The sequence below is a fragment of the Perissodus microlepis genome, chromosome 1, assembly GCF_051167445.1.
Source record: "Perissodus microlepis isolate ML-2025 ecotype Zambia chromosome 1, ASM5116744v1, whole genome shotgun sequence".
Taxonomy (NCBI): Eukaryota; Metazoa; Chordata; class Actinopteri; order Cichliformes; family Cichlidae; genus Perissodus; species Perissodus microlepis.
The window spans coordinates 36,039,547-36,053,216 of record NC_140461.1 but is presented as its reverse complement, the minus strand read 5'-3'; the positions used below and the strand labels follow the sequence as shown (position 1 = coordinate 36,053,216).

General features: G+C 42.8%; 1 protein-coding gene across 3 annotated transcripts in view; it reads right to left on the bottom strand.

The window, feature by feature from the left end:
- Positions 1-815: 815 nt before the first annotated feature.
- The window catches only part of LOC146394199 (nuclear receptor ROR-alpha A-like), a 157,047-nt gene continuing 144,192 nt past the window's right edge, over positions 816-13,670 (bottom strand). For all 3 annotated transcript variants that reach the window (XM_084917852.1, XM_084917940.1, XM_084918019.1), the window contains one exon: positions 816-13,367. In XM_084917852.1, coding sequence (XP_084773978.1) covers positions 13,203-13,367 — 165 coding nt within the window. In that variant the 3' untranslated portion in view covers positions 816-13,202. The remainder of the gene's footprint in view (positions 13,368-13,670) is intronic.

The following is a 13,670-nucleotide window of genomic DNA, read 5'->3' as shown; positions in this document are numbered from 1 at the left end:
CAGCTGGTTCTGCTCCTCACGTGGAAGGACAGACAGAAGCACAAAGTGTTCCTGTCATTGTTTGGAATATATAAATACTGAGGTACTCCACCCAGCTTAAACGGACGCTGCCACTCCTGATCTGTGCAACTGTTGCAGTGAACTCCATTTCTTCATCCCCTTTAGAATCATCATTGCTTTGCATGACCTGATGCAATTTCACCAAGAAATATATATACACATGTACACTACCAGTCAAAGTTTGGACACAGCTTCTCATTTAATGGTTTTTCTTTATTTCCATGACTATTTCCATGGCAGATTATCACTGAAGGCATCCAAACTATGAATGAACACACGTGGAATTATGTAATAAACAAAAAAGTGTGAAATGTTTTATATTTGAGCTACTTCCTAATATCCCCCCTTTGCTTTGATTCCTGCTTTGCTCACTCTTGCCTCTCTCTCCATGAGCTTCATGAGGTCGTCTCCTGAAATGGTTTTCCAACAGAAGGAGTTCCCAGAGATACTGAGCACTTGTTGGTCCTTTTGCCTTCACTCTGCGCTCCATCTCATCCCAAACCATCTCCACTGGGTTTAGGTCAGGTGACTGTGGAGGCCATCAGCACTCCATCACTCTCCTCGGTCAAACAGCCCTCACACGGCCTGGAGGTGTGTTTGGGGTCACTGTGCTGTTGAAAAATAAATGATGGGATGGCATGTCGCTGCAGGATGCTGTGGTAGCCATGCTGGTTCAGTGTGCCAACCAACTGTTGGGGATTTATTTTTAACCCCCAGCAAAAATAAAAGGAATTAAAAAAAAAAAAAGCCAAAAATTCTCTTTCCCAGTTTTATTTATTTTTTTTACATTTCACATACAGCAGCTCTGTTTGTATCAAAAGCAGTCATGTTTGACCAGTTGAAATTAGAAACTGACAGCCCCAGGCCTAACACACTGATGCAGGTACAGGCTGGGAAATAACATTACTGTACTATGATATTTCATAATCATAATTACATTTGATAATTTAAAGGAAAATTCATTTTTTGTACAACTAAGGACCGTAAACAGGTGCATATTTCTTAGAAGGAATATGTCGTCAGATTGCACATTTTATTTCTGACAGTGAAAGTTTTGTGAAAGTTCACATTATTTAAACTGAATGGAAAATTTAGATCAGTTAAAAAGTTAAACATGGCGACCTGTCTCAATGTCACTGTTGGACAGTTATAATAAACGAACAGTAAAACACAGGTTTCCTTTAATGTGTCCTCCTGTGAGGAAACATACATGTAGCAAAGCTGGTAAAATCAAGACCCTGTTAACCTAGCACCTTACGCATTTCAAAAACACAAAAACAACTGTTACTAAAGACAGAGCTGTGCATATCAAACCATGTATCATACATTATGATGCATATAAATCAGCAGGTACTCTAAAAAGACTGATGCTCAGCAGCATCTATAGCAGTATTTTCTTGTGGCCTGTACAGAAAAATCGATGAAGTTACTTACAGAACGAGGGGCGGCCCTGGAGGGTATGCATTTAGGTGATGGATAATGACAACAAAAAAATTAAAGTGATAACACAGAAGTATTCAATAGGTAAATGAAGAATTTTCATGTCTGTGAGTCTGCTACGGTCAGATTCATCATTAAACAGTGAGCCTGAGTAAGGACATCTGCATGCCATTTTTTGTGACTGCGTTGACTCATCGGCAGAGAATTCATATTACAACGCATCGACTAGCATGTGGCCCAGGTGGCACACTTCAAAGAAGTATCCACCTCTTAAGTCTGGCCTCATTAGCCATTTCAGACTATAGGTCCAGACTATTCCTTGGTTTCCCAACTCAAATACTGAGACTTAAGAATGGCCCAAATTTGTTCATCTTCAATGAAATGTTTACTGTGGCTGCTCTAACAGAGGTTACAATAAAGTTTAACATCCATGAAAAAGAAGATTTACAAATAGAGCTGAAGATGACAGGAAGTTAGCTCGCTAGTCTCCGTCTAAAGATGATAAACCATGTTCAGACTCTGTCACTTTGGACTTAAATGAAGACAGAAAATGAAACAGCAGCAATGTTTCAAGGTTTTTGGAAGTTGGCTTCGCTGGTGGCTACCTACAGAGCTACAATTAGGATAATTATTAACACAGTAAAGGTAAAGGGGATGAACGACAACATTTTTCCCCTCGATAAATTCAATGTGAGCGTCCCCGATGGGCACAGACAAAGGAAACCTTATGGCAGGGAAAAGACGTGGAAAATGAGCCAGAACACCTGATGCATCTGCAAGGTTAGTCATTAAACTGAAACACATGTTTAGTGCCATTTTGTGCCAGTACAGCACTGACACAAGAGATTTTTCCTTGTTGGGTTGAGTACGAAGGGTAGTTATGTTTGTGGTTTGATGTGCATGTAAGTAAGCTGTTATAACTGTAAACTGCTTTGATGTGCTAAGTAAAAGAAAGACTACTGTACTGTATGTACTGATTACATCTTTAGACATCATCTGGTTACATTGCTCAATAAACTCAAATCCGTGATGCACCAGACTCAAACAAGCTCTCCTCCGCACTGCTTTCATTCATAAAATGCTCAACAAACCCCAACATCCTGGCTAACAGGTGGATTTTCCTGTTTCAGCTAAGCTAGCCAACAACGAAGACCCAGTGGGAGAGAGTAAAAGTGGACATCATATGCTTGGTTTTTTAAGATAAAACACACTGTTGTAGTCAGAGGCAGTACAAAAGTGACCCCTTAGATTGCTGAGTTATCTACCATAAAGTAATCTAAGTCTATTAGCTGCAACCAACCACGTTCTGTACTGCCACAAGATGGCACTAAACATGCTCTAAAAACGTAAACACGTATTTCTTAAATCCAGCTTCACATATAGCAGGGGTGTCCAACTCCAGTCCTCGAGAGCTGCTGTCCTGCAGCTTTTAGCTCTATCCCTACTCCAGCGCAGCTGAATCAAATGGTTGGATTACCTCGTCAGCATGCATCAAGTTTGGCAAAGGCCTGATAACAAGCCATTCATGTGATTCAGGCGTATCGGAACAAGGATGCGTCAAAAAGCTGCAGGACAGCAGCTCTCGAGGACTGGAGTTGGATAACCCTAAAAGTTAATTTAGAGTAGGGCTCTATGGTGTAAATTATGGGCAACAAATTATGCTGGTTTGGAAGACACGAGGAAAATTCCTAATCCTAAGCTTCATGTACCCGTTGAAATCTTCTGCACAGAGTGACTCTTTTCTGAAGCGTTCCAATAATAAAACTTAAACACCTATTTCTTAATAATAATTGCTTTCTGGCAAGCTGTGAGCACATGGGCTATAGTAACATTTTTAAATATGAGCATAAAAAGGTGCTGCACATGAATAGCACTAAAAAAACAAACAAAAAAAACCAACCCCACAGAAGCTCACAATGACTTAGTGGCTTTTTTATATTAAATAAAACAAGATACAAAGTAACACAACACGTTAAAAAAGGCAAGACCCTTGATGAACGTAGTAGGAGCTTGGACCTGGAAGCAGGGTTAATACGTCATCACTTAACAACCAGATAACAAAAACACTACTTCACCATTAGCTCCTGTGTCCACAGTGGAGTCTATCTAGGCCTGCTCCTAACTTATCAATTAAAATTTGCATTGACATGGTTTTTTGTACTCTAACCAATAGACAAAGCATAAAATGGCAAGATTTACATTATTGCTTTACATCATTTATGGCTAAAGTTAGGTATAGAAATACTTACTGTTACTGGGCTAAAGACTGAGACGTGATGAGATGAAGCAGAATGTACAATGGCAATAGGGATGGCAGCCAACATAGGTGGACTGATATGATTAGGACTATGATAGAGTTGAGTCTGCAGGTGGAGAAACCTGCAAGCTTTGTGACCCATTAACCAAAACCAATCGTCTGTAATGTGCTTTTACAATAAAACTTGACCAGTGGGTAAAGCAAGTACATTCTGAAAATGTAACCAACGAAAGTAACCAACACAAACACATCCTGTTTTAACAGAAAAGCATCCTGAGCTACAAAAGTATCAGACTTTGTGTAAAGATTGCAAATTAAATTTGAAGTATCAGCATTAATCTCAGTTTTTAGATGTTTCGATGACACACTTGACAAAGAATCAACCAGGAACGGCCACAGACCGAGCCACCTGGGAGGTGGTGCAGGTAATAAAAATGATGTATGATTCTGCATCTCTACACTGTTTCAGCCTTCTATAAACGTATACATTTCTTTAAATTACAGCACAAAACATACAGACGACCCTACCACCCAGCAGATTATCCAGTGATGATCATCATCCAGGTAGTTTTCTTTCAAATAAGGTCAAAATTTAGTTTTACTAGGTCATTACTAAAAATATAATTAACCCTCTGACATGTAACTAATCATAGATCAGTGATGTGGGCGTAGAGCTCGACTCTGGAGGAAGAGAGTGGAGGATGTTGAACAATCCTGCACATCCATCCTGAACAGTCACATGCACTGTGACTTTGATCACAGAGACTGAAACCTGGATTTTTTCGCTTGCCAGTATCTTGTGTATGTATCTCAGAACATTTCTTTTAATATGTAAATAAGAATATTTATATATAATGAAATTACAACAAAAAGCGAAAGAATTATCATTAGATCAAACGAGACTGTTGAATCATCCCGTTTCCAAAGTAAAATCACTAGTCTTGTTAACTTCTACTCTTTGGTGTAATGCTATCTGTAAAGTCTAATTGTTGAATGTTGTCATTGTGCTTCTTAAATTTGTAAGGTCTGAGTTCAATCTATAGGATCAAGACATTCCTTTGTCTCTGACCACTGGCTGGAGAGGCTTTTATTGCAGATACATTCTATCTGAAAGATCTGTTTCTTGTGATGTTGCTTCCTGCTTTTATGATCCTTTTGGTGAGCAGGAAGTCATGCATACAGAGAGACACAAATTCTCACACACTCACTCAAACACACACACACACACACACACACACACACACTCTCACATGCATACAGATGTTTACACATACACACACATAGTGCCTTGTCTTAGAACCATTTTTGAGGGGTTATGGTGGGCGTTGCTTTGCTGTGATGTGTATTGTGTGAACTGTCTTCCCAATAAAAGGCAGCAAGCGGAGGCCGTCGCCGGGGTCATTTTGCGGTAGGATTCAGAGAATATTCAGGAATTAGAAAAAAGCATCAAATCCTTAGAAAAAGCCTACGTGTCCCACCAAGATCAGGAAACATTGAACAAAATACGCAAAACAAAACTAGAATTAAATGAGATAATTGATAAAAAACAGAATTCTTAGTACAAAGACTACGTTTACAAAATTACGAACATGGTAATAAATCCGGTCAATTTCTAGCAAACCAGCTAAAAATAAATAAAGAAAAAACAACTATAGATTCATCTGGGAACACAATATATGACCCGAAACAAATAAACAACAATTTCAGGAATTTCTATAAAACGTTGTATTCACCACAAATAATGTGGAACATAAAATCAGCCTTTATGCGGATGATGTGTTACTTTTTCTCCAAAACTCACAAACCAATATCTCTGGGGTGATTGAATTGATAAACTCTTTTGCAAGAATATCAGATTACTCAATTAACTGGTCAAAATCTACAGTCCTCCCGATTAATTTCTCCTTCCATAATTCTTCTTCTACACCACTGCAATCGGGAAATATAAAATATTTAGGTATTAATGTTTCTCCCAAGCTTGCAGATCTAACTAAATTAAACCATATCCCACTTTTAAAGAAAGTAGAAGGCGATCTGGCTAGATGGAAATGTCTACCCATATCACTCATGGGAAGGGTTGCCGCTATAAAAATGATGGTCTTACCAAAAATAAATTATTTATTCTCAATGATCCCAACTAAACCGCCACAAGATTGGTTCAGATCTCTAGATTCATACATGTCCAAATTTCTTTGGAAAGATAAACCCCCACGTATAAGCTTAAAAACACTACAAAAGACCAAGGATAAAGGAGGATTAGAACTACCTAACTTTCAGCACTACTTCTTAGCCAACAGGCTTCAGTTTATCTCAGGATGGCTAAAACATACCTTCTTAGATGAACCTTGGCTAGATGTAGAACAAGCACTTTGCAATAATCTGGAGATTTCAGACCTACCATTTATCAGCTCAAACATCCAACGACATGAATGCTTCAAAAGCGTCAGCATCAGCTCTTCTCTGACAGCATGGTGGGAGTTTCTAAAATTGACGGAGTCTTCATTAATCCCATGCAAACGTACACCTATCTGGAACAACCCTGACATATTACGAAACAATAATATGATAAACTTTCCAGATTGGAGTGGTAAAGGAATCAAATATTTAGAACATATATTAGAAGGAACAGAATTTATTTCATTTCACAGACTAGTTACACAATATGGGATCAACAAGAAAAGATTTTTAGAATATCAACAAATTAAATCCATAGTAAAAAAGAAATTTAAACCGGGTCAAGTTGAACTACAAACACCACCAAGTGTGGTTCAATTTCTTACTCTTAAAACCCCCAAATTACTTTCCAAAATATACAGAATGCTTTCTAAAACAGATGAATCAATATCACTTCCTATTGCAAAATGGGAAGGGATTTATCAGTTAACTTAGACCAAAACTTCTGGTCTCAGATTTGCTTAAAAACCTTTCATTTAATTAGAAATCCCAGTCTTCAAGTAATTCAATACGAAATACTTCATAGAGTGCACTATACAGGTCATCGGATGTTCAAGATGGGTTATACGTCTACCAACAACTGCTCACACTGCCAAACCAACTCACCGGACAATTATATCCACGCTCTTTGGTTCTGTCCACCAGTTCAGAAGTTTTGGCGCGAGATATGTGAGGACTTATCAAACTGTCTGAAATGTAACATTCCAACTTCCCCTTTAGTGTGTGTGTTGGGCAACTTAGTTAATGTCACTACAGATAAGAATATAGCCCATATGGTTTTCACTGCCCTATGCATAGCCAAGAAAACAGTCCTCATGAACTGGAAAAATAAAAAAAATCTTAATTCTAACCAATATAGAAATTATCTATTAGATTACATTAGTCTTGATACAGCCTCTGCCACCACATCAGATCAATTGCTTTGGGCTCCTTTGAATAGCTCCATCACCTAGTGGGGGTGGGGTGGGGGGGTCATAGTTTGGTCCCACCTTCGCTGTTGTGATTGGTGTTGGGGTAGGGACAGGCTTGGGGCGTCGGGGGATTCCCCAGGAGCATCTTCCTTGGAGGGCTCAACCCGGGGTAGCGGTCATGGCCTATTAAGGGCTCTGTTGGCTCTTAGGTGACGGTTTCCTCGTGGCTGCGTGCAGCAGGGCTAGGGGAGGGTCTGTGCTGACAGATGTGGGTTACTGACCTGGTAGCCTGGCTGCCCATGGGTGGGTCCGGGACGGGCGAGGGGTTCTGGGGGCGCTCCGTCTCTGGGCTGGGGCCCTGGCTGGGCCTTGGGGGCTTGGGTCCTGGTTGGTGAGTTGCCGGGGTTGTGGGCGGGTGGGTGTATGGGGGCCCAGCCCTGGCGCAGGGTGCCGCCAGTGCATCAAGCCACCTGGGGGGCTCTTCAACTGGTGGGGGAGGCTGTCACATCTTGCAGGAGGTCTCCTCTCTTCGGGAACTCACTCTGCAGCAGGGGGAGATACAGGAGAGGTGGAGGAAGATCTCAGCCTGGGTGTCTACTGTCTTGTGTAGTCTGGAAGATGAGTGGATGACGGGGTGGGTGCAGTTTTCTCTGTGGTGGGGTCAGGTGGGCTGTACTGGGCTCGGTGGGGCCAGGCGGCGCTGCCGAACTGGGCCCCGGTCCGGATGGGCCTGGGCCCCTTTTCCCTGGCGGGTTGCAGAGTATGGGGGTGCCTACTGGGGTCAGCGGGGGAGCTGGCCCCAGGGAGGGGTCACATGCCCCTCCCTTCCTTCCCTCCCCATCTCCAGCTGCCTCTCTCTTCCCATTCCACCACAATCACCCACACATGCAGGGCCTTGGGGTAAAGGTGTGTCACCAGGGTGCAGGGGAGGCATCCCCCCCTCTGTCCCCTTCTGGCTGCCTGTGCCTCAATTTTATCTCACAACTTAGACATTCACATTACTCACACTCTCATAACACATACATATAGGATCTTGGGGGTGGGCACGTTACACGGACTCCAAAAGACCATCAGGGTGTACACCTCACCCCTGGCGTCGTTGCCCACCTCTCAATTTTAAATACATGTAGACATTGAGGGCTATCAGGAGGGGCTATGCGCTTACCTGCTGCTCTCTGGCAGGTAGCTCCATGTCCTCCTGGGTTTTAAAGGCACCTTAGAACACACATGCATCAATACTACATATGAGCGGGCGGAGGGAGGTTTGGAGTCTTCACACACCCCCGTTCTCTGCGGCCTGTTGGAGCGGGGGGGCTAGGAGGAGAAGTTGGCCATCCGACTGGGGTCTGGAATGTGGGGCCTCCCTGCTGCTGCCGAGCCGGGCCGGTCTGCTTCTCCCCACCCCAGTTAAAAGGGTAACACCACCTGGGTCTGGGTGCAGTTTCCCCCTCCAGGGGCAAGGGTACCTAGACCCGGGGCTTAGAGTACGCTTGGGGAGTGTGATTGTGTGTACAGCGTCTCTTTGTTTCTGTCTCCACGTTGGGTGAGTGTTGAGTAATTGCATATGAGAGCATGAGGGTGGGAATGGATGTTTGTATCTGTGTGTGCCTGTATGTCTGCGTCTATATGTCAGGTTGGGTATCAGATGCCACCTCTCTGGGGACATCTCAGGCCCTCCAAGGTATGGAGGCCTATCTCCCCCACCACTTCCCCTACCAGTGGCAGACGCCCTCAGACATCGGTGCGTTGGTGGTTCTTTGTGTCTGGGATGGGCGTCCAGGCACACACCGGCTCACTCCTTGGTGGCTGCTTGTCGGGGCCTGGAGCCTGGGGCTCGCTCGGGCCACTTCGGGGATGGGGTGCCCTCAGCCTCTTGGCCTGGAGCTCGGTCACTCTGGCACAGCTGGTTGCCGGCGGAGCTCACGGGCACGTCACTGCAACCCCCCCTGGCTTCTGCTCCGCGGCTGCTGAGTGACCCCTCATTTGGGGCTCTCCTCAGCTCTTTCTGGGATAGTGGCGCGGCTGCCCCTCTGTTGGTCTTCCTTGGTCTCTTGTGTTCTGAGGGCCTCTGGATGTCTGGAGTTTTGCTCACAGGCTGTACACACGGGTGCTCACACACACAAACTACACCCTTTTTGGCTCCTACCTCAAAGCACACTGTGCGCTGTCGATCTTACGTGCTGCACAATAATATTTAATATTTAGTATTTACAGTTATATTCACATATATCATCATGATGTTGTTTATTATGTTGCTCTTTTTTTTTCTTCTGCTTGTTTTCTCTTTTTTCTTTCTCAACAGGTGATCCAGGTGATTGATAGATGGATTTTTTGTCTGCTTATTTTGTTGTTTTTTGTTTTTTGTTTTTTGCCCTTTGCCCGTCCCTCTTCCCCGCTGTTTTTCTTTCCCTCTTTCTTTTCCCCAGTCAAATCGGTCCCGTATTTAGCAAGTGAAAATAAAATAAACAATAAAAAAAAAAAGGTGAATCAAATAGACCATTACGGCAAGGCTGGGATGGTCCATTTGGTAAAGTAAATCCGTTGGGCATCTTTCTTCGCCTTTAGACAATAATTCTGATGGCAAAAGAGCCAAACGGGACGGGCAAAAAAAAAAAGGATTCAGAGTGCTTTCTGAGACACCGGCAGGGGCCTCCCTTGCTAGCAAGTAAAAGATGTTCGTCTTGTTTTTGTCGTTAACGAGAATAAGTCTCTAAACTAGTGGGGCTTGTGGAAACACAGACCCAACACTATCTGTGACTTTCTCAAGTCTGAAGCCATGCGTTGTGTTTTTTTTATTAAGATTCAGAGGAGCTCACTTCCACAGTCTGGGACCTGTGACTGGTGTGTTTTTGCTGCCTAAGAGGCACAAAAACAACCAAACAGAAGATGTTTGACAGCAAGTCTCGTGGATTCATTAACTGTGACTTTCTTCTGTTCTGATGCTGCACGTGGGTAAAAATTCCATAAACAGGGGTGGAGACACACACACACACACACACACACACACGCACACGCACACACACAAACACACACTCTAGGCAGTGGAGAGACTGCCTTTAGTGCAACACATCCCTTTCTTCACACTGCATAGTTGTTGTTTCTTCCTATGAGTCAGGGTCAGTATTGCTCCTCAAAGCTTGTTTTTTGTAGTATTGCTCTTATTATGTTGAATTCTAATCATGTTAACATGATTTTTCTTTTGAAAATACAGGAGGGATAACACATGTTTAATTGTTTCTTTGTTTTTACTTTTGTAATCCTCTGTGTAATTTGTAAAGTGTGTCTGCTAACCTGAGTGGAGGCTTGCTGCATATTCTTGCTTTACAGGAAAGGGAAAAGTTTAAATGTTGCATTCTTTTTCCAGCATCTAACAGAGTAAAAAGCTTTTAAGCACACACAAAGTAAAATATACAGCTCAGTGTCACAGCCACCAGGTGGTGCTAAAGATTTACTGCTGTGAATATCTGCAGGAGGTGCCGGGACACATGCAACAGATGGGCAGCTGAGGAGGAGGAGGCTGGATGAATGCGAGGGAGGATGGGGGTCACGATGAAATCATAGAGACTGATTCTATGGCTGTTAAATCTCTGCTGCTGAAGGGAGGAGGACCTGTCGCATGGGTGTTTTAATTACACACAATTTAACCGATAAAAATCATTCGTTATATTGGGTAAAATTAATCAGCTGTCTTCATCATGTTTACTATTTAGTTTGTCTCCTTGGCTACAAGAAAAGACACAACATTAACATCTAAAACAGAGAACTTTGGGGATTTGATGCCTCAGAAGGGATGAGGCCTCAATATAATCTTGCTGACAGCACTGCACAGTAGTTTATTACTCATCAAATCAGATTTAAAAACAAAAAACAACTCATCTTCAGGTAAATTGAAAGAAATAGTGACTGATGAAGCAGAATCTGTATTTATCCTGTGTTATTTCATCAGCTCCACCCTGGGCCCTGCAGTGAAAGTTAGGACAGAGTTAATGACAGTCACAGAGGGCAGATACAACATGATGTGAAAGCTCTACAACTCTTCGACACGGCAGACAGCTTGTGCTAAAAATAACATAAAATAAAAGGTTTGCATACACAGGGGGCCACACATGTACACCAGAACACGGCACCCTGGTACAAAGGAGAAGAGCTCATCGAAAGTGTTGTGAACAACCACCGAGTTGCTTTGATGGCAGTACGAACATTGTGGCACACAAACAGAACCAGATTTTGCACTGTGTGCCTCATAGACACTGGAAACGAACGCAGACTGGTCCCAGACCACTGCAGAAACAGGAACAGCTTTAATTTAACTTTAATTTAACACATGGATTCATTTGAGTTTTCTTCTTTTCTCAGTTATTGATTTGATATTTCCTTAGTGGGCCTAATAGACTGTATATAAAAGATGGACAACCACCCATCGCTTTTGAACCTTTTCTTTTTTTGATGATGGATGTCACAATATTTGCTGAGTATGAGGTATGAGCTGATGGTAGCAAGCTTGGTTAGCAAGCTGCTATGAATGCAATGCACAGAAACACATGTGCTATCTGCTAGTTAGTAATAGACGTATAAATGACTATAATTTCACTCACCAAAAACAAAGCACAGAGCTTGTACGGTCTGCAACTCACAGCAGCACATACCAGTTGTCACATAATTTCAATAAAGGCAGACAGCCATCAATTAAGCAGCCATGACAGTAGGATATAGTTAGGGCTGGATCACGTGACCCTGAGTCCTCCCTTAGTTATGCTGTCATAGGCATAGGCTGCTGGGGGATTCCCATGATGCACTGAGTATTTCTTCAATGCATCATGGGACTTGTGTTAATAGACCTCTCTGCACTGAATCATACCTGTTATTAAGCTCTGGCTCTCTTCCACAGCATGTCTTTATCCTGTCTTCCTTCTCTCGCCCCAACCAATCACAGCAGATGGCCCCGTCCCTCCCTGAGCCTGGTTCTGCCGGAGGTTTCTTCCTGTTAAAAGGGAGTTTTTCCTTCCCACTGTCGCCAAAGTGCTTGCTCATAGGGGGTCATTTGATTGTTCGGTGTTTTCTCTGTATCTATTATTGTAGGGTCTACTGTACAATATAAAGCGCCTTGAAGCGACTTGTTTGGCGCTGTATAAATAAAATTGAATTGAATGACTTTAAGCTAAATGGATGAGTTAAAAAACTACAGATTCCAAAATAAATGTTTGTATTGTTTTGTAAGTTTGGCATTCCAACATAGGAGTCTCTATGCACCGACTCACTTTCAGAGCTAGCCTCAAGTGGTGATTAAAGGAACTGCAGTTTTTGTCACTTTGGAACTGGCTTCCTGTTTCCACGCTGGAGATCACGGCTGTGGTGCTGTGCTATGTATCTGAGCAATGACTCATACAGTATTTTCAGTTATAAATAGCACTGAAAATGGTGCAATTGATGTCACTGGATAGAACTCAAGAGGACATTGGGATTATTTGATCATTTTGCTAATATCAGCTAAGACTATGATCAATGTAACATAACGTTTCCACAAAGTATCCAAAGTTGTAGAAGCAGCTGTGTGAATGTGGTGCTTTTCATATGCACTCACTCTCACAAAGGATAAGAACAATTTTACTTTGCAAATTAAAATTAGGAAATTATTTTTGCTACCTTTTAATCTTTTGATCATCAAAAAAAACTGTCTGTGGACAAGTCAATGGATCCAACATCATTCTCTCCAACAAACGCAGGAAACTCAAAGCTTTAACAATCAGGTAAACGAAACAAAAACCAAGTTTCAGTGCGAGTACTGTTAGCGGTGAGTCTGATCCAGGTTCAGAAGCCTGGATACATGACGTGGGCTAATGAGACCACCTGACTCCTCAGAGCAAACTCACAGACACGAGAGGAGGACGAGGAGGAGGAAAAACAAACTGAGGAAAAGATGAACTCGGGTTTCTTTGTGTCTGTGTCAGGTGTCCAGGAGATGAAGTACAGCAGCTGCACAGTCGCCATCTTCGGCTGTGTGGGACGCCGCCCCGTCCGCAGTGTCTATGGAAACTGGGCGCAATCTGTCTGGATACACTGGCTTTGGTGCCAGTGACAGTTCAGTCGCTGCTCTGCAGGGTCAGTTCGAGGTCAGCACCGAACAGCTCCTTATAAAGAGGAGGGAAGTGCGATCGAACGATGTCCGGGTAAACGGCTCTGAACGTGCACAGCTTCTCAGTGTGTCGACTGCACAGCGAACGCAACGCTGACGCCTTACATCTGAGCTGATGGGAGAAATGAGAAGAAAGAGGCAAGGAAAGGGAGGAGACAAGGAAACAAGAATAGAAAAGAGGAGACAATAAAGAGAAGTTAGGATAGAAGCGGAGAAGTGAAAAAGGGAAGACGAAGAAAGGAAGTGGGAATAAATTAATGTTTAGCTCTTTAGAATAATGTGATCACAAAGAGTCTACCATACACAGTCTCATGAGTATTCTTACACCCTTAACTTCACTGGTGCTCAGTGGAGAAATATGAGTTATACAGTTGTACTTCCACACTTGTCCACAACAGGGCAGCAAAGAGCTATT